This window comes from Colias eurytheme, chromosome 31 (genome assembly GCF_061535395.1).
Source record: "Colias eurytheme isolate Ceu_HAF_F1 chromosome 31, ilColEury1 Martin Lab GWU primary, whole genome shotgun sequence".
Lineage (NCBI taxonomy): Eukaryota > Metazoa > Arthropoda > Insecta > Lepidoptera > Pieridae > Colias > Colias eurytheme.
This window is the reverse complement of record NC_143010.1, coordinates 2,546,295-2,568,413: the sequence shown is the minus strand read 5'-3', so window position 1 is coordinate 2,568,413 and position 22,119 is coordinate 2,546,295. Positions and strand designations below refer to the sequence as shown.

At 34.5% G+C, this 22,119-nt stretch overlaps 1 protein-coding gene and 1 long non-coding RNA gene across 6 annotated transcripts; one reads left to right on the top strand and one right to left on the bottom strand.

Annotated features, from left to right (window-relative positions):
* Nucleotides 1–1,374: 1,374 nt before the first annotated feature.
* LOC149895433 (uncharacterized) lies at nucleotides 1,375–21,719 on the top strand. 5 transcript variants are annotated; one of them, XM_090119109.1, is made up of 4 exons: nucleotides 1,375–1,576; nucleotides 17,181–17,474; nucleotides 18,822–19,007; nucleotides 19,604–21,719. In XM_090119109.1, the coding sequence occupies exons 2-4, from the start codon at nucleotides 17,186–17,188 to the stop codon at nucleotides 20,407–20,409; spliced, it is 1,281 nt and encodes a 426-aa protein (XP_089975235.1). In that variant the 5' UTR covers nucleotides 1,375–1,576; nucleotides 17,181–17,185; the 3' UTR covers nucleotides 20,410–21,719. The 5 variants fall into 5 exon arrangements, with proteins under 5 accessions (XP_089975235.1, XP_089975234.1, XP_089975231.1 ...); XM_090119108.1 differs by lacking the exon at nucleotides 1,375–1,576 and adding an exon at nucleotides 15,912–15,991; XM_090119105.1 differs by lacking the exon at nucleotides 1,375–1,576 and adding an exon at nucleotides 16,176–16,246 and having other exon boundaries at nucleotides 19,604–21,718.
* Nucleotides 4,098–13,764, bottom strand: LOC149895434 (uncharacterized). Its single transcript, XR_016458490.1, has 3 exons — nucleotides 13,436–13,764; nucleotides 9,521–9,673; nucleotides 4,098–5,214 (listed from the first exon to the last, which is right to left on the bottom strand). It is a non-coding gene; the product is annotated as an uncharacterized LOC149895434 (long non-coding RNA).
* Nucleotides 21,720–22,119: the final 400 nt, after the last annotated feature.

Genomic DNA, 22,119 nt, shown 5'->3' with positions numbered 1-22,119 from the left:
CTTAGGAAATTCCTCTGCCATCCAGAAAGATTTAGCAGAGATGAGTACGTCGATAGTATCGATGACCCGGGCCGTCGAAAGGCTTACAGAGCAGCAGTCACGGACCTGGAGAATGGTGATGGTGCAGTGGCTAGAGTCACTCCTTTCACCAAAATAGAAAAATGCACGACATCAAAATATAAAGCTCCGCGCATGATACAAGGTAGGGACATTAGATTTAATGTAGAGTATGGCAGATATATTAAGCCGTTAGAAATAAGATTAACCAAGAAGTCCGCATACAGACACAACTTCGGAAAAGGAGACTACGATGAAATAGCAGCACGCATTGCAAAACTTGATAAGAAATACCTGTACAAAACAGAGGCAGACCACAAAACTTTTGACGCCTACGTCACGCCTGAACACTTGAAACTTACACACACCTTCTACTCCGCTTGCTACAAACACGACCCAACGCTGAGACATTTATCAAAACAAACAATTAAGAACTATTGCAAGACTAGGCAGGGAGACTCATACCACGTTAAAGGGACGCGAATGTCAGGTGATGTTGACACCAGCCTAGGCAATTCACTAATAAACTACACATAAATAATAAAAAATCTGTATCACTAAAAGAAACTATGAAAATGATGATGGACTCAAGTGAAAGCGAGGAAGAATTAGAAAATGAAATTCCAAATCCTGTAGAAGTTTTAATTAAAAAAAATATTAATGAATATGTATTGGATAAACGTATTGAAAATGAAGAAGACCCACTTCTTTGGTGGAAAGTTAATAGCAATAAATATGGTATTCTTTCTCCTGTAGCCAGAGATATTTGGTAACTCCACCCACAAGTGTCCCCAGTGAAAGAGTTTTCAGTGGAGCTGGACTTCTCTAAAAGGTTCATACAATTTGACGTCCTGTTTTAACGACAGACCGGTTTCAACGGCAGTTATTTTTTCACCGTGCCGAGCAAAACATCACTGCGCAAAAATGTCGTGAGTACTTGAATTTTATTACTTCTTCCTTTGTGTGTTATATGTTATAATTTTCTATATAAAATTCTCTTTACAGTGATATATACAGGCGAACTTGCCGTAAAACATTGAAGGTCACCGCTAGACTTACGTGCCGCGCCCAGTAACACAGTCTACTGCTATGCAAATAATATGCAGAGGAAATATAGAAGAAATAAACTTGAGAAGTAATTATAATACTGTTCGGAATAGATAAAATAATTAAATGGTCACACTGATAGCGGAAACGCGATGTATTCAATTGGCGACGAATCGGGGTTCGCATTAATTATTGTGGCATTCTATCGGGGTCCGCCAATCGCGCCGCTAGCGTGAAGTCGTGTATTTAGTGTTATCTGCCGCCTCGGAAGTTACTTACGCGCGCATCGGAGCGTGTCGTCGATTGTTTTACGTGCTGAACACGTAGTAAATTAGTAAAAGCGGCCCGCGGAATTGTTAATTGTACTTTTTATTGATATTAGTAATCACGCGCTGACCGCGAGTTATTATTGTGAAGTGAAGGACGACGGCAATGGCGGCTGTACTGTGGTGACGTACACACATCGTAAATTGTCTCTTTTGCATTATCTTTTATTATCTATTATTCCCGTAAATATAGTTTTTCCTCCCCGAGGGGCCTCTATTGTTTTTATTACATTTGACTGACCGACACACCACATATTATGTGCAGTTTATGTTCTACGCAACGTGGTAATCTCAGGTATGTACCTAGGTTTGATTTTACTATTGTATTATGGTAGCAGAGCAAAATAAATAACAAACATAATTCGTTGGTATACAGAGCGTGGTTCGCCGACCACTGGGTTTTTTTGGGTAAAACGTAACAAATACAATAGAAGATTTATCGCTTTTGAAAAAAACAATTAACACATTTAAAGACGCCGGAGGAAAAATTGATCAATCCGAAAAGTTGAGATATCTTCTCAAAATTGAAAGTTATTGGTAAAAGTTCGAAACTAAACATCGGGAAATATTATTAAGCAAACGGATCTAAGAGAAGAAGAAGATCTAAACAAATTTCACTTAAAGCTTATACGATGACGTTGCAGACAGTTTTAAAGAATACAAAAGCATGTTAAAAGAAACACTTTTAAAATCAAAAGTCGAATCGGGAAGCACATCACAGAACATCATCATTTCTTGGCCATAAACATTTTAATGGGTATCGTAATTATGCCTTCATATAAAGATTATTGGAATACGTCTTTACGATATGCCAAAGTGGCAGGTGTAATGAGCCTCAAAAGATTCCAACAAATAAGAAGGACATTTCACAGATAATACGCAGGCCGACTTGTCCGACAGATATTACAAACTGCGACCTCTCTTTAACACTATAAGAGCGAGCGCGCACGAGCAACTTTGTCTCCGCAACTATTTTGTCTCTCCCATCAATTTGTATGGGGAGTTGCGTCGCTACGTGCGCGCACTTTCATACTAGCCCATGGGTGGGAGAGACAAAATAGTTGCGGAGACAAAAAAGTTGCGGAGACAAAGTTGCTCGTGCGCGCACTGTCTAAGATATCAATGTTTGTCAGTAGAAGAAGAAAACGCATTTAGTATAGATGAAATGATCATCCCATACAAAGGCAAGAAGGCAGGCAGTCGTCGACGATATAATCCGAACAAACAATGCAATTTATAGAATTTGCATTTCAGATATGGAGATTTGAGCCGACCAAGCGTTGGTCCTCATGGCAGCGTGATCAACATTAACCACTGGGCTGAATTCGTAACTCAGCTGAATGCCGATGCCACTGGGGACACTAAGAACGAAGAGAAATGGCGAAAAGAAAGATTCTTTAAGAAAATAATTATTAAATGACACACTTTCAGCATGTTTTTTTAACCTTAAGTCATAAACATTTTCAATTACTTTACTGTCATTGTTTTCCCATGCCATTTGTTTCCTCGTTTTCTGTAGAAATGGAGTGATTTGAAAAATAATACAAAGAGAAAGGCGGCTAGAATGAATAAGGCTGTGCGTGGCACTGGTGGTGGCCCTGCTTCCAAAATAAAACTCTCCGACATAGAAGAAAGGGTGTTGGTTATTATAAATCCTCAGGCAGCTTACAGGCATGACAGGAGTGCTTGAGGTTTTCGTAACAGAGGTTATTATTAATATATAAAATCTGTCATTTATTCATAAAAACTTACAATACACATCCAAGAAACAAAAATTATTAAAAATCTACATCCTACATAATTTTTAGGGTTCTGTACCCATCAGCCGCAGGCGACACCCCGCAGACGAAGAGACCCACGACTACCCGTGGGTGCTTCGCCTAAAAGAAAATCTCCCCCCACTTCACAATCAGTGTTAGCAAGACAAACATTTATTAACTCCTGAATGACGGGAATTAAATAAAGAAAAGCAAAAAAATGAGTACGAGTTGGAAAAAGAACGCCTAAGACAAAGAGAAATTGAACTTCAACAGCAAGCCAGAGTAGGCAAGAATTTATTTTAATTGTTTAGTTTTAACTATTTCAAATCCTTGTTTTTGTTTTCTTGTTTTAATAGTGTTTTACATGAATAAACGTTTTCTTTCTTTCCTTCTTCTTTCTAAAATCATGAAAACATCGTTTTCATTTGGTATACCTAAAGTGAAGAAATAATTAATTTCCTTTGTTTCAGATTTTAAATCATGTTACACATACATATAGGAACATATATGAATAAACGTTCCTATCTACATATTTTTCTGAAGGTACGACGTAGATACGGCAATAACATAAAGACGATATATTATTTGCTGAAAAAAGATTAACTGTGAAGAAGTTAACCTAATTTTCACGATGACGCAAGTAAAAACGTGGTTTGTTCAGCACCCGGCTGAAGCTTTTCCTCGACGGTATAACCAAGTTCAGTGGAGATGATAAGTCGGTGTCATTGCCCAAATGGGCCCAGGAAGACAACAGTGAGATTTTTAACTGGACGCCGCAACAAATATTAATTTTAGCACGAAGATCGCTAGAAGGTACGGCGAATTTATGGTTGAAGATTGAAAAAAAAAATTATCATAAACGCACTCCAAAAAGAATTTCCTATTACCGCTAACACTGAAGAAATGCATGAAAATGTCATCACGTAAGACACGGAAGAACGAATCGTACAATGAATACATCGGCGGCGCTGTTGGTCAAGCGTCATCGGTAAATCGAACCGCCAACGTCAATATAACGGAAACGAGTAACTGGGAGTAACTATATAATGTAAGATCTTTTAACAAATAAATCAGTTTGTATCTGGAACTCGAGAGTATCATTTCTCTCCTAACACACGAACCTGATATGGCGACCCTGCCAGTGCTAGCATTCCGCTAGCCATATATGGTGCATCGTCGGGTGTCAATTGTCATTTATGACGAAAAACATCTATATTTCACCGTGCCGGGACACTTGTACGTGTCTTAAAATTAATCAAAAATGGGATCTACAAATACTAAAGAGGAATTTATTTTGGCCCAAAATGCAGCGGGTACAAATAATGCCGATATAAGACAGCTAGCGAACCACGCAAGTAATACTAATATCATTCTACTGATCATTTTAAGCACCTGGTGGTATTACTATTCATTTACAGTGTTGCCAATTTGGCATACTTTATGCTTTTAGCATATTTTTACATTGTTTAGCATTTTTATTTGTTTTAATTATAATTAGCCAAATGAATGTCGTCAAAACTAAGCTTCGCAACCGTTTCTCGGTAAAAACTTTAAACGCCATTTTATACATCAGATTCGACCTAAAGAGGGCAGGAAAATGCTGCTACTCTAATACAGTTCCGGGTTCCGGATAATGTTCTCTATAGGCACCAAGGAAATATATAGTCTTGGCAATGAGGCTTCCACCTCTACGTCAACATTTTCGGCTGCGGATGACCAAGATATTAATATTTTATTTGATAATAACACACTCGAATAAGAGAACACATATGTGTAAATAATGTTGGATAAATAATATTTCAAGTAAAATGTCGTTTTATTTGACATTAAAAAATTTTTGCAAAATATTTAGCTTAATTAACTATAAATGCTTTAGCAAAATTTTGGCAAAATTTTAACAGCCATTTAAAGTAACAAATTTTAGGTTAGTCTTGCTGGCAACACTGCTTGTGTACAGTGCTTACTCCTAGTCTATAACTAAATGCTATAGAAACGAAGGAGTCCCGTAGTCAGTAGCCAAAAATCTGCAAAGAAAAACATTATGATATTATGATTATGATATTTCTAATTTTTCAAATAGCCTATAATGTGAGTTGTATATTGATATGCTTATTAATAAATAATACGTAACTAAATGGCTTTATTTTCAACCATTTCTATACTTATGAAGCTACTTGGTACCAGTGGCATATCTTCCTACTGTTCCATTATTGGAACGGTACTGAAACTGAAATATTAGAAACTGATATTTTTTTATTATTACATATTATTAATAAAAAGGGTCATAAGATGAAGTTCTGCAAGTTTCATCGAAATCGAAGAAGTTTAAGTAGGCTTTGGATGATATGGGTTAAATTGCTAAATTCCTTGAAAAAATATCATTTAGTATCTATTTTGTTGTATTGCAAAATAAATATGCTTACATAATGAGTTTTGTGCATGCATGCGTATGTGTGTGCATCTGATATTTTTTTATGTAAAAATAATAATTTAACAGTCTATTTAAAGATTACATTCATTATGATCATTATTTTTGCTTCAGATGTCATTTCGAAAAAATCCACGAATTAATCGTATAGTAGCTGCAGTAGCAAACAATGAAGCTTTATTACACAATTTTGGTAAAACTCCTAGTATACAAGTTTTGCACTCCATTCCTGAAGTTATCAACGATCACTGTGAAAAGCAACCACTGTTGACAAAGTATGTTGCTGTTTCGGAAAATACGAGTTTGTCGACTGAATCCGCACCATTATTAAAATTTCAACAAGATTTCGTCGTTGATACAAATGCAGATCCAGAACGTTATGAGACGATGTCTGTGTATGAAGAATTAGAATTATCAAATTAATCCACAACTTTACTTGAATCATATCAAGATGTACCTGGTGATTTTAATATAGATGCTGTAAATAAAAACAATCTCATTGCTTTTATAATATAAATGAGTTCTTTGCTTGTAAACACTAAAGATAGATAATAATAATAACTGTAATCTAAAATGTTAAAATTAATCTAAAAATATATTGTATTTTAGTGAGTTAAATACACATAAATATTTGTATGCCAGTTTGCTGGCGAGTTGTGCGGTCTTTATTGTAATATATTATTGTAAAACCTTGTATTAACCACAATTCCTGCAAATAAATTATTTCATTTCATTTCATTTCATAGTATGCAAACGTCTGATAATTTAATGGCCACTGATGTCACAACATTGCCAGAATTAAACAGAGAATTACAGAGATACCTAGACAACGAGCTAATGACAGTATCTGGAGACTCAGTGCTGTTAACTAAATCCACACTAGCAACTGATAAGAATTTAGAGTGTAATTTAAACCCTTAAAAGCCTTGAGTTTCAAATTTGATACCGAACTTTTCAACCCAATGTACACTAGCAGTAGCTCTTTTTTTAATTTTAGGCTGTGTTCAACAACTATGAAGTGAGCAGCGTACGTCGTTCAGCGGTGTGGCGGCAACACCGGTGGGACTCTGGCCTAACTTCACGTTAATGTGAAACAAATTTGCTTAATCATGTAACCTAAAGTCATTCTCTTTTCTTGTAACCTTGTAACAGCACACAATGTAATCGTTTTAATTAAAATCATATTTCTTCACTGCAAGTCAGTATTCTCGTTTCATTTAATAACATTAACACGTTCATCGCCGACTATTATTTTACAAAATCATAAAAAAATGTCATTGGTTTTTATGATTATTTATAGGTTTATTTGTTCATATATAAAAGTTTTACAGTGATATTTGTTTATTTTGGCTTTATTTTAGGGTTTTTTTAAGTGCCGGTCATTACGACCCAGCGCGGCCTAAACGGAATAATTATTACATTCAGGCCTTGCCGGTCACAATGCCGGTCAGCGTACTTACAAACGTTATAGACACGTCTACTACGCACGGGTACCGCGCGCCTAATGGATGCTAGCGCGGGAGTACACCGTGCGTGCGGTTGTTGTTCCCGCCTCCCTTCACCCCTTTCACCTCTCCCTATGACTCAAGCCAATCACGGATTGTTTTCGTTAGTTCGCATTTGTTTTGGTCATGAAATGCACGCTAAGATTTTGTTTAGCAGAAAAAATAGTTTTATTGTTAAAATGGACACTTTTTTTGACTTTGAGTTTACACAAGAACAATTACATGTAATTGACAGTTTAGAGAGGTCACATTGCAGTACTGACCATGTCATAAGTGAGGGTGATGAAGTGATAAATATTCCACGTACCAGAAAACGTCGAGTTATTTTGTCGGACAGTGAAGAAGATGACCGTGACTTATCTCCAGCTTTATCCGGCCATACACCTGAATGTGAGTGGTACCAGCCACGTGGTAAGCAGCCTCGTTTAATTCCTTTTACCGAAATACCGGGACTGAAACCTTACTCACTTCGAAATCAACTAGCCAATGCTACACCTGTTGATTTCTATTCCCTCTTAGTCACTGACCAGTTATTTGAAAATATAGCACATCAGACGAATATATTTGCCCAACAAAGTATCGATAAAGGTGGCATTAAAGATAAGTCGAGACTACGGCTCTGGACGCCAACCGACAAAGAAGAAATAAAACGATTTTTAGGCGTGATTATTTGGATGGGTATAGTGAAGTTACCAAAAATCGTAGACTATTGGTCTAATGATGAAATGTTGGGTCAATCTTTTGCAAAAAAGACTATGAGTCGCAACCGCTTCGAAGTTTTGCTTAGAATGCTCCACTTTTCCAACAACGAAGAAGTTCCAAAAAATGACCGGCTGGGTAAAATACGAAGATTGGTTGAAATATTGAACCAAACATTTTCAATTCATTATACTCCCGATGAATGTTTATGCGTCGATGAAAGTATGATACCATTTCGTGGGCGTATCATTTTCCGTCAATATAATAAGTCGAAAAGACATAAATATGGCATCAAGCTATTTAAATTGTGTACTACTCCTGGCTATACGACAATGGTGGAGGTATATGGAGGAAAGACATTAGATTCACAGGATAATACTCCAACCAACGTTGTCTTGAATTTAGCACGTAACTACTTTGGAAAAGGTCATACCATGTTCGTAGATAATTGGTATACAAGCTTAGATCTAGCTGAGAAGTTAGTTCAACACGATACTCATTTAGTAGGGACCCTACGAAAAAACAGGAAGAACTTACCAAAGGACGTCATGACTGGAAATCTGAAACCGGGTGAGTTTATGGCAAAAGAAAACAAAAACGGAGTCACGGTTATGAAGTGGAAGGATAAGAGGGACGTGTGTTTGTTGTCAACCAAACCTTCAATTGGTTTTACAAAAAAAAAGAACAAAAGAGGGGTTGAAACAATTAAACCGAAAATTGTGATTGATTATAATAAAGCCAAAGCAGCCGTTGACTTGTCTGACCAAATGAGTGCTTATTCGAGTCCATTGCGAAAGACGTTAAAGTGGTATAAGAAGCTCGGTATCGAATTATTACTCAATACTGCTGTAGTAAATGCAAGAGTACTATATGAAAGTACAACGAAGAAGAAGATATCTGTCGTCGATTTTAGGCGACTGTTGGCAAAGCAGTTGATTGAGGGTAGTCAAGAAAATACGGGATTGACCACACCACGACCCAGAAGACAAAAACACGAGCTTAAGAAAAAAGAAGGTGCAGCAGTATCAACAAGAAAATTTTGTCGTGATTGTTACAAATCAAATGTTGAGTTGCATGGAAGAAATGTGGCCAAGAACAAAACAAAGAAGGTTTCTTGGTTTTGCACTATTTGTCCCGGCAATCCCCATTTATGTCGTCAATGTTTTGACAAATGCCACTAAAATGTTTGAATATCCATTTAGAGTTGAATTAATCTTTAGTTTGATTGTTGTTCGTATGACGATTTGTAATTGTGGTTTGATAAAAAACGTTCCTAATATTTTTTGTTCTATTGTCTTTCTTTTTTTCTTAAATTTTGATAAAAACATGCCTAAAATTAATAATATTCTGTTGTCTTTTCATTTTTATGCATAAATGCAACTTATAACAGAAATAAAAATATATGATTCGAAATCCTATGTTTTTTCATTAACTTTTTTCTCTAAGTCCTAAAAACAGGTATGCCATCAAAAAATCAAAAAACCAAGTAGTTACAGGTGTTCATTGGGGCCGCGCCGGTCACATTGTATGGTTGAATACACAGCTTTTGCATTCTGCGGCGCGAACGGGCTTCGCAAAGGTAGGTCTGGCGTGCCGGTCATTTTGACCCCCCATGGCCCAAATGGCTAGATCAAGTGCCGGTCATTTTGACCCACCATGGCGATGAACGTGTTAATAATAAGGAAGAATCAACCTCACATATCAAACATGGTCCATTCGGAGCCGAATCATTAATTTGAAGCATCATCATCATCACCACATGCACATGGCGAGTCGCAAGAGGATTATGCTGGATTGCCGTCGAGTCGCATCCGGTCAGGTTACGATACCCATCCTTCTTCTCTCCATCTCCTGTGCGTTTAATTTGCGTTAATATCGTTATTTTCACGTTTCAGTTACGTCCGTGCACGTGTTGTGTAGCGCGGCGCTGTGCTGATGCTTAACGGGAATTTGTAAGTACTCTTGTTTCCTATAATCTGCCAAAATGAGTGACTGTGAAGATACAATCGGTGGTAACTAATTCTAAATCTCCTCGTTTAGGTATTTGTAAAAGTATAAATATGCAGCTCGCTGACTTAAAGAGACAGCGTGGCACGTTAAAGGGCAAAATTTCTAGTGGAAGAATGTTGAAATTCTCAAATAAATATGCGTTCCAAAAGAACCCCTACTTTACAGAACTTATTACTTTCTCAGAATTACGAAAGTTTTTTGGAATTCTTTTATTTACTAGTGTTTACCATTACCTGTCAGGTCATATTGGTCAAACATTGCAAAATTTGAACCCATAGCACAAACCATGAATCGCAACAGATTTGATAAAATCAGACATATTTCCCATATGAATGACGACACCAAACATTTGCCCCCTGATCATCCCCAACACGACAGATTACATAAAATTAGACCCGTGATAGACCACTTGAACAAGAAATTTATTACTGTACCATTTGACCACCGGCTATCATTAGACGAGCAAATGTGTGCAACAAAAAATAGGAAACAATATTACCATTGCCAACACTACATGAAACAATATTTACCCAATAAACCCCACAAATAGAGATTCAAATTATATGTTTTATGTCTCTTTCTACGTATGCGTACAGTTTTGAGGTTTACTCAGGAGCTAGGGATTTTGAACGCATACCTGGCGAACCAGACCTCGGAGTAGTATCGAATACAGTTATTCGATTGTTACGACCAGTCCCAAGGCACATAAATCATATAATTTATTTTGACAATTTTTATACCAATATTCCTCTGCTACATTATTTGACCAAAGAAGGTATTTATTGTCTTGGCACTGTACAGAGAAACAGGCTTGGTAAGTCTTGTAAGTTGCCAGAGAAAAAGGAAATCCGGAAGTCTAATGTACCCAGAGGCACTTAACATGAAAACGTTGCCTCTTTTGAAGGCATAGAATTTTCGGCAACAAGCTGGAAAGACAATAAGCAAGTTTTATTGCTTTCCACCTACGTTGGTGCTGAACCAGCAGAGACTATAACCCGTTACGAAAAAAAACTAAAAACGAATATCCAAATATCATGTCCTCGGGTCATAAAGGAATATAATGCCCACATGGGAGGCGTTGATCTGATGGACAGCTTTATTGGTCGATATCGCATTCGCATAAAGTCGAGAAAGTGGACAACAAGGCTGTTCTATCACCTTTTGGATATGAGCGTGATAAATGCATGGGTACTGTACAAAAAGGTTTGTACAGTGAAAGAAAAATCCCAGAAGGACATTATGAAGTTAGCTGACTTCAGAACCGAGCTTACTGACACCTTATGTCGTTACCAAAATCGCCCGGAAAATAAAAGAGGAAGACCAAGTTCCGACACGAACGAGAAGAGATTCCTGAACCGTCTACAAGACCACGGGTGGGTGTACAAGTCCTACCGTCTACTGACGTCCGTTACGATCGTGTTGGACATGAAAAAATATCTATGAATTCAAGAAATAAATGTAAATATAATAATTGTAGGAAACTTACTTCTTGGATATGCAAAAAATGTAAAGTTTCTTTATGTGACAATAAAAACAATCAATGTTTCGCATTATTTCATACTTAGGAGCATAATTAGTTCATCCGAAATATTTATGGCCATAATGCCTGAAGTATCAAAAATGATACCTGTTTGTTTTTTTCGAAATAAATATATAAGATATGTATTATGATTTTTTTCATTATTTTTTTCCTTTATATATATATATTTATATATATAGCTCCTGCAGTGAACACAAAGGTATTTTTTTTAATTTAATTTGGAAAATCAGGCTTCTAAGGGTTAAGTATTCTCAGCAAAATTATAATTAATCTTATTTTAGTAACATAAATTTCATACAAACTTTAATTAATTCAATCATAATTGAGCAAATAATTAGTGCGAAAGTGTTACTATAAAAATTTAAATTCTCGTAATAACCAAAATATTACTAAATACATAACTTTGTAAACAATACTTAAAAGAGGCATATATAACAAATTTAAAAAAACCCAAAAAAAATAATTAAATAGAATTTTAAGTTATAGATGATTTTGCAATATTTTTTTTTTTAATTGGCTGTCCTGTAAAATTTGGTTTTTTCGGTTAGTTTAGTTAGGTTTACACATTTCAGCGTGCGATACATGTTTTATCAACTGGACAGTCATATTTTTAAAAATTTTGGTCTAATAAAACTGAAAACTAAAATGGAAATGCCATGCGAGTTTAACGAACTTATTGCAAATGCTCGGGCCAAGCCCAGTCCTTTTCAGGTGATAAATGTTGAAGAAGATCCACGGATTGTGAGAGATTGGGCTGATTTTCTAAAAGACACAATGTACAAGAAAACATGTCCTTTTAAAATACAAGAAATCAGAGAACTGTATTGCTCATCGCAACAATCATATATTTACCATCATAGTAATTATAATGGCCTGTACTCAAAGGGAATAATAATTGCTGCAAAAAAGAAAGGTCAGCCTCAGCGTACCCAAGTAACTCAATCATTATGTCAAGATGAGGAATTATATTTGCCAAATGCTGCATATGAGAGGCTAGAAGATGTATATAACAGTATGTTGGCATATGTACAGAGTACTATTAAAAAAGAAAATATAAGATTTGGTGCATTAACAACAGATTTGTGGACAGACCAATTTAGACGACACAATTATATAACCTGCACTATCCATTACATTTCCCATGAGATGAATCTTTTGAAATTCACGTTAGCTACTCAAAAATTCACGATGAAATTCAAAGTATTTTTGCTTACATTTCAGATTCCACAAAAAGATATTGTCCTTGTGACTGACTCTGGCAGTAATATGAAAAGAGCTGCTGATTAACTGAATACTATTTAAATTATTTAAATTTGTCTTTATTCTAGGTCGTTGGATTGACTGAGTCCTTGGCATGATTGAGAACGGAAACGTAGACCAGCGTTTGAAAGTTTGTTCCAACAATATCCGGACGGCTGTGGTCTTAGTTCCCCTCATTGAAAAGCATGTTACTGAGGGGACAACAATTCACACGGATTATTAGCGAGCATATTATTGTTTGGGGTAACATGGGTATGTTCATATAGAAAGTTAATCACTCAGACCCAGACAACCCATGTTGCCCCTGAAGGGAATCATACTCAAAGAATTGAGTCCTAGCGGCGAGTTGTAAAACATTTTTTTTTAAAAGATAATTATAACCTCCCAGCTAACTTCGGTGATATTATCTATACTAATAATATTATAAAGCTGAAGAGTTTGTTATAATCTCAGGAACTACTGGCCCGATTTGAAAAATTCTTTAGTTGTTAGATAGGCAATTTATCAGGAAGGCTATAGGCTATATATCATCACGTTAAGACCAACAGGAGCGGAGCAATGCGGGTGAAACCGCGGAACACAGCTAGTTGTAGAATATATGTGGAGACGCTGGGTGGAAGAAAACAAAATGAATCCATTCATTGCCCTCATAAATTGTATCAAACATGTATATTTGAATAAATAATTATTAAAAAAATTGTTTTTTGTATGCATATTGCACACAAATTGTTAGTCACAGAACCAAATCTGTCCACCCCTTTATACCTCCATATTGAGTTGTTTGATAAAAAGATGATTCATACCTTCTAGAATATTCTTGCTTTCTTAGTTCTCGTAGATCCCTACTCAGACTACATGGATGTTCAATAAATTGATGATATTCCATGGAATTTGCACCATAACTTGAAACAACAAACATATAATAATAAAAAATATTCACAAACAACAGAATTTCATTTCAACTGCAAATCTTTCTGTTTTTTCAATCTGCCTTCGAATTTCGAAACATAACCAACACTTGTACAAAAAACACAGCCATGATCTGTCTACGGCCATGATGCTTTCGACTTAAAGTTTTTTTTTCTTTCAAGAAGTTTATGGTGGTGAAGAAATTACCCGTTAAAATAAAATGGGCAAGCGTGTTATTAATCACATTATTAATAATTAAAGTTTCACATTTTAAATTAGGTATTCAAAAAGCTATTTGGCTTTACACTTCAGACATTAAAAATTTAAATAATCAAATCACAGATTAAGTATTAGTTACTTGAATCAAATGTCAAACAATCACACAATAGATTTTAAAAGTCAAATTGTTAAATTAAATTTGAGAGTTGCCAATAAATAAATTATTACATTGTCGATGGGTGATAACGTGCTGATAAAGTCCGGTCGCGGAGCAGAAAGAATTTCGTACAATGACCTCTTTACCTAATGACAGTGGTCACAAACCTTTTATAATGAAGTGCAGTTTACATGAAATATTTGGAGGAGAAAATGTTTTTTACTAATTTATTAAATAAATGTCCTTTATTCATTTACAATACTTATTAGTTAGTTACATTTTAACTTTTTCAATAACAACGATATATTATATAAAAAAAAGTGTGCGTGTACACACATAAGAAGTAAAACTTCTTTATGACCTTATTTTTCAAAAAATAATTTACTATGTACAATATTACAGAAATACGTTAGTCTAACACGCGATTTCGACATGGCGGATTTTGATTGGACATAAAGAGTTTGAGGCTTATTCTTATAAATTTTGAATTCACAAAATCATAATTAAACACCTGACACCAATCAAGCAAACACAAACTTTACGCTCTCAGGTTAAAGGTTTACAATCCCTAAGGACGGCGGTCATTGCACCTGTGCGAGCAAGACACAATATTTTTACAAGGGAGTGACAGTGACAGGTAATAACAGGTTAATGTACGAAATTCTTCCTGCTCCGCGACCGGACTTAGCCTTGTATTATCTGTTTCTGCCTTGTTTCTGTGTGGACCAACGTTGTGCTGTGGGTATTTTATTATGATTTACATCTGAGCTGAGGTATTTATTAAAATAGAACAAATTGCATTTATTGTTTGTTGTTTCAATTATAACATACAATCTGAAAACAAAAAATGTATGCGTGTACTAGAGTACACACGTAAGAAGTGAAACTTCTTTATGATCTTAAAAATGTCACGAGTATGGCGTAACGCAAAAATGTCACGCGTACGGCGTAACGCAAAAATGTTACACTAAATTTTTGTCCAACCCCGATAAAAAAGTTTCACTTCAATAAAACTTACATAAGGTGTAAAAATACGTTCGTGAAAGTTTCAAGGCTTCAAGCACAGATAATATACTACTTTGTACTAGGTTTCAAGATAAAGAAGCTATGCACTACACGAATAACCCAATACTAAAATAATAATAGTTTAAAAAAAACACGCTTTTTATAGAAAACCGAACTAAAAAATAGAAAATTTTACCAAATTAGTGTATTGTCATCAGTCGTCAATAAATCTACAAAGTTTGAACGAAATCTGACCGTTTAAAGTGGGTCAAAATCGCGCCCAAAGAAGTCGGTTACAAACAAACATACAGGTGAAGCTAATATAAAGCGTGTAAAAATGAATTAATAATTTTATATCTGTGTAGTGTGTGTACTGTAAACTGTTTCTCTGTCTACGGTGTCTGTGTAGGTACAAGAGTATTAGCACAGTATTAGGCTGTTTTCCAATTACAGAGCATAATGCGACTCAGTGGCGCACAATGCCGAATTATGCTGATGCTTAATTGGAACGTGAAACGCACCAGCAGGTTGCGCTGTTCAGTGTGGAAAAAAAAAATTCTAGTTTAGCAATAACCTCATTAATGTGTAAATGAAGTGGTATACATAATAATTGGTTGAAAAATATTTACGGTTATTTTCAGTAATTTGGATTTTGATTATTTCATTAAGATTTTTTCAATGTTTGTACCTTCATCCATACTTATATTTATTTTTTTAACACAATTTGAATTAACTTTGATTATTTCGAAAAAACAACAATGAAACGAAAGCTTTAAATTTTTTTCCAACAATTAATAATTACTAACGATAAATCGATTGCACGCATCAATTCACGCGCATTACTTTTTCTAGTGCTCGATTGTGCGAAGCGTTGCTGTAGTTGGAACATTCAACGTTTAAGCATTATCACAGTATTACCATTATTTAGGAAATAATGGTAATACCTGGTAATACTGTGGCATTATGCCGCATAAGTATATTTGTTCTGTGCATAATGCGCTCTAGTGCTGTAATTGGAAAACGGGGATAGTAGTTTGACAAGGTTCTAAATTTAAAAAGTGTTGCACAGGTAAAAAAGCTATTTGTTCCGTTGTTCCTGCTAATTTACTAGTTTTTGTAAATTAAATTGTAATAACTGTGTTCATTTTAAAATAAGTAGATTAATAGTGTTTTTCAGTCATATTCATTATACCGTTCAGTCACATGTTCAGTCGGTAACAATTCGCTAAGAAATAAGAATGAGGAAGCTAAGTTAGGTGTAGATTATGACAGACAATATTTTTAAAGCAGTGATACGGAAGTGGTTTTGTAATAAATTGTAAAGGTAAGAGTTAATCTAAGGTCTTAATTCTTAATAGTACCGTGTACCGTACATGCTATTTGTATTTTTAAGTTTAACGAAACCCTGAAACGTTCACCTTGTGTTTAAAATATTTTAGTTTGTAGGTAAGTATATAAAAACCTAGATAATTAATCTAAACCCTATAAATATGAATCGTCATAAACTGATACAGTTGCGTTAGTATTTCTATCCGAATAGGTTTTATTCGCCGTGTATTTTTACCGACTTTAAAGAAAGACGTAAGATCAATTTTTGAAGTTTACGTTTATTTTTAACTCTAAAGTCTAAACAGTCGTAAGGTATTTTTAGCATTTTCGAAGTGAAGTTTAATTTAGTATAGTTTTTTTAATTATCAGATAATTATATTATAGTTTCAATGATTTCAACTCAGTAATGTTCATAATATTATTTGTTAAGAGTTACCTCAATTCTGGCAAACCATTCCTAATAAAACAGCAGTTTTCATGTCTCTAAAATTTTCATGTTTGTCATATTCAAAGTATTATCAAGTTCAGTTCAGTATTATCCTACCACTTAGCCTAAGATGCACTAAAAATACTAAAAATTTATATACACAATATGCAAATAGAATGAAAGATTTTTCTATGGCTGTTTGGCATGGTTGGTAGTGGCCCTGCCATCCAAGCCAGAGGTTGTTGACTCCCACCCGGGGAAAATATTTGTGTGATGAATGAAATGAAATGTTTGCTCTGTGTTTGGGTGTTAATTATCTATAGTATAAGTATTTATTTAAAATTATTTATGTATGTTTATCAGCCATCTGGTTTCCATAACACAAGCAAAAGCTTAGTGTTTCCATAACACAAGCGAAAGCTTAGTATGGGATCAGATCATGTGATGAAAATGGTCCCAAAATATTTATTTATTTTTCACCCTTATTATATTGTTTTTACAGATACAATGTCGTTAAAAAGCAAAACTCGTTTATCGCCAAGAGCTATGCCCATGGAGGCTGTAGTAACTAGATTCAAATCAACGCAATTGAAAATAAAAAAAGACAAGCCTTTACAGAAAAAGTCTATCAAAACTAAGTCTCCGTCAAAGAAAAAAGTTATTGAGAATATAGAGTATTTTCCAAACAAATTGAAGAGAAGAATGGATGTCAAAAAGATTGTTTTATTACCGAAATATGATTTTAAGGTTGTAGCTGGTAAATGGAATAAACGGAAGCCGTGTGTACCTAGAAAAGGTTTGTTTTATTAGCTCATATATTAGCTTCTTATTAAATACTAGAGGTCCGCCCCGGCTTCGCCCGTGGTACATATTTCACAATAAAATGTAGCCTATGTCCTTTCTCGGGTATCAAAATATCTCCATACCAAATTTCATGCAAATTGGTTCAGTAGTTTAGGCGTGATTGAGTAACAGACAGACAGTGTTACTTTCGCATTTATAATATTAATATGGATTAGCTTTAACCGCCTCCTTGGTACAGTGGTTGACGCATGAGCGTTAGACCGAGGGGTTGCTGGTAGAGACGAAGAAAACAATAATAATAATAGTTTAAAAAAACTAAAAAACACGCTTTTTATAGAAAACCGAACTAAAAAATATAAAATTTTATCAAATTAGTATATTGTCATCAGTCCTCAATAAATCTACAAAGTTTGAACGAAATCTGGCCGTTTAAAGTGGGTCAAAACCGCGCCCAAAGAAGTCGGTTACAAACATACAGGTGAAGCTAATATAAAGCGTGTAAAAATGTCTCGGTCTGGTAGGACACAGAAAGCTTATCTTGTCCTTGTCACTTGTCTTTATCACTTGTCCCTAAAAAAATTTGATCAGTGAAACAGATGTATAATGCATCTGCCCCTTACCCCACTAGGGGTTCACTTTTATATTAGCTTCATATGTTTGCTTGTAACCAACTCCCTTAGACTCGATTTTGAGCCACTTTTAACACTTATCAAGGTTGGTAACAATACAATAATTTATTCAGTGTTTTTTTTTGTTTTTACAAACTAAATTAATTATTTTATTTCATAAAAAGATACTTAAAATATAGCAAAAATTGTTGAGTTCACATATTACTTTTAATAATTTCTAAATTAAAGTTTTTCATTTAATTTAGTTTTTTAAATTGGCAGTTTGAGCTAGTATTAACATTTTTTTACTATCATATATAAGTGCAATCACTAAATATAAAAGTAGTCATCTGTTGTGTCTGTCGGTTAGCGATAAACTCAAAAACGACTGCATCTGTCATCTGTTTCTCTTCAACTTTTTAATATTATAAATTTAATAATCGACTGACCAGATCAGTTGGTAGTGACCCTGCCTTCCATGCCAGAGGTTGTGGGTTCGATTCCCACCCTGGGCAAATGTTTGTATGATGAACATAGATGTTTGCTCTGTGTCTGGGTGTTAATTATCTATAGTATAATTATTTATTAAAAAATGATATATGTATGTTTATCAGCCATCTGGTTTCCATAACACAAGCGAAAGCTTAGTATGAGATCAGATTGTGCTGTGTGTAAAAATTGTCCTGAAATATTTATTATTTATTTATTTATAAATATTCTATTTTTCACAGAAACGTATAACAATCAATATTACAACGACATTCCTTCACCAGAACATTTACAAAAGGAACAAACAATATCGGAAATGATAAATTTAATAGAAGACACTGGGAACTTTGACGATGACGATCTCATGGAAATTTTGACTTGCCCAAGTCCTGTATGGTGGGAAGACCCACCTGATGGTTACGTTGAAGGTAAGAGAAAACAATTAATACCAATAATTTATTTATTTATTTACTAGCTTTCCACCCGTGGCTTCGCCCGCGCATTCAAAGAAAAACCCGTTCCCGTGGGACTTCCGTGATAAAACCTATCGTATATCCCGGGGTAAAAAGTAGCCTGTGTCCTTTCTCGGGTATCAAAATATCTATATACCAAATTTCATGCAAATTGGTTCAGCAGTTAAGGCGTGATTGAGTAACAAACAGACAGCCAGAGTTACTTTTGCATTTATCATATTATATAGTAATATTATAGTAATAAGTGATATTAATACCAATAATAATTTATTTATTTATTTATTTAAACAAACTTACATGTGAACTGTAAAATTTTTTTTTTACAATTTGTCTCAAAAATATGAGAAAAAGGCGACCATGGCTACAATTTAACTTTATTAATATACTAGCTTACCGCCCGCGGCTTCGCCCGCTTTGTCTAAAACCTAATAAATTAAGTATTTACTAAAACCTTCCTCTTGAATCACTATCGATTTAAAGATTTAAGCATACAAAGGGACATAGGGACAGAGAAAGCGACTTTGTTTAGTTATTAAATTTTTATTTTCCAGATCCCATATCTCGACTCACTCCGGAATTAGTTAATACTAAGCTACACGAAGAATCAAGTAAAGAAAATAAAGTGAAGGAAGAAATTAAATTTGAAGAACCAATTAAAAAAGACACATCTACTAAAATATTAGTAAATCAGAAACCCCTTATAGATATAAATATAAAAATAAACGATCCCAAATTTATTAAAAAGCGCGGCAAATTAGAATCTCTGTTAGGTAATTTGAAAGATAAAATTAATAAAGAAACAAATATAGTTGAAAGTGATGAAAAATCAAATAGTTCAGATTTTATAAATACATCCTTAGACGAAGATTTAATATTAACCAGTTTAGAGAATATGGAAATTCCAATTGACAATAATGCTAGTAGTAAAGTTAATGACACTGAAAAATTGAATATAAAAACAGAACAAAATATACAATTAGATGTCAAAATAACTGAAAATTCAAAAGATAAAACATTGAATAATTCACTTAATGATATTAAAAATAACGTTTTAAAAGACGCGTCGTTAAGCGCGCTAAAATATCTAGAAACGGATACGTCCGATTTTGTCACAGTATATAAAATTATTAACAATGATACCGTAGATAGAGATACAGAAAAAAATGGGCAAATTAATTCTTATTTCAAAAATTGCAAAAATGTTCGGCGGCAAGCAAAGAGAAAGATAGAGGAAACAGATAAAAAATGTATAGTTGTCTCTGATAAGGAAACTGTCAAATATTGTTTAAAATGTTCCGCCATTTTTGATACGGAAGACTGTATATATTGTATGCAGAAAATTAAAGCTAACTCGTGATTTTTTTTAATTAAATTTACGTACTTTTTTATGAAAAACTAGATTATGTATTGAACAATAGTTGTGTTTGAGGTGTTTCTCAAAAAATGTAATTAAAATTCTGTATTTTGTTTCAAAAAATGTATAGTTCGTTTCAAACTTAATGGCGGTTCGGAAGTTTGCGAATGCGTTAACGTTCGGGTAATATCTAAAATTGTTTTCTGCGCATCAGATCGTTCAATCTTTCGAGCCGCCATTAAGTTGAAATCGTATTGTAATTTTTATAAATATTTTTTAGAAAAGTCTGTTATTACGCATTTGTAGTATATTTTTTAAACTTTCTCATTTTTAAAGCATTTGAATGCTAGAAAACTAAATACGAAATTGTATTATACCAGTATATTATATAGTATACTAGTGGTCCGCCCCGGCTTCGCCCGTGGTACATATTTCTCAATTAAAGTTAGCCTATGTCCTTTCTCGGGTATCAAAATATCTCCATACCAAATTTCATGCAAATTGGTTCAGTAGTTAAGGCGTGATTGAGTAACAGACAGACAGACATAGTTACTTTCGCATTTATAATATTAGTAAGGATAGTAAGGATTATACTATACCTCATTTTATAATACTTATTATTAAGAATTAGGATAACATCAAATAAATGACGGTTTATATTCGAAAAAGGAGGGTATTGTATGTTTATTAATAAAATTAAACTCTCAAATTACACTCTTCATCACATATCTGGCAAATTTCTTCTTCGTTGAATGAATGAATGAATACTCTTTATTGTACATACACAGAAATACAGTTTGTTACATGGTTGAGATAACTTAACTCGTTGTCTTCCTCTTCGCATTGCTCTCCTTCGCCTACTTCTTGATCTGGTAAGTTATTTAATATGTTTGAATAGAAATTCAAATCTGGCAGATTTGGCCAATTTTCACCATAATGGCTCGTAAGAAGCTTTCTTACGTCTCGAAGTTTCAGAGGTTTAACCTCCACACCCCTCGGAATAATGGAATCCCGTATCATTTCGGTTTTTTGACGTGACAACGTCTTATAATTCGATAGAGCCGGCTGCACGCACGAAAAACATGACTCATGCGGCGTTACCTCGCTCTCAGGCGTTCCATGTAAGGCTTGAAGTGCAAGCGAGAGCGCGGAACGAGCGACAAAGAAGCACAATCGGACATTGTCACGTCAGTAAACCGACTTTACAAACAACCAATTTTTTTTAACAACTTTGCAGATGCTTTTTGGTACTCCTGTATCTGAAGTGAAAAAAATCTCCCCACGTACCAAAACATTTCCAGCTTTTTTGGATCTTTTCAATATAAATCATTGTGATATTTTGAAATGATTTTTGTTTTTAAGACTTCGTGAACGCAGTTTTCCAGTTATATATAGGAATGCTTGTCAGTTTAGTGACTGTAGTAAATTGGCCAATAATTGCAGCATACTCAGAAGATGAAGTAATTATTTCTCTTTTACGTATGTCTTTTTCGATATTGCCGAAAATTCTGTCTGCGGGCATGAAAGAGTGCCCTGTTACAGGAAACACCAATTTCATTTTTTACAGACCTGTTGTCTAAAAGCCAACGAGAACGCATAGCTAAAATTGCGCTATTTTTGTTTTGTCTGCCACATCCGTCTGCCACCAGACGAATGTGATTTACATTTGTCAGATCACTTCAAGTGTATGATAAAAAGCAGATGCTATTTCAT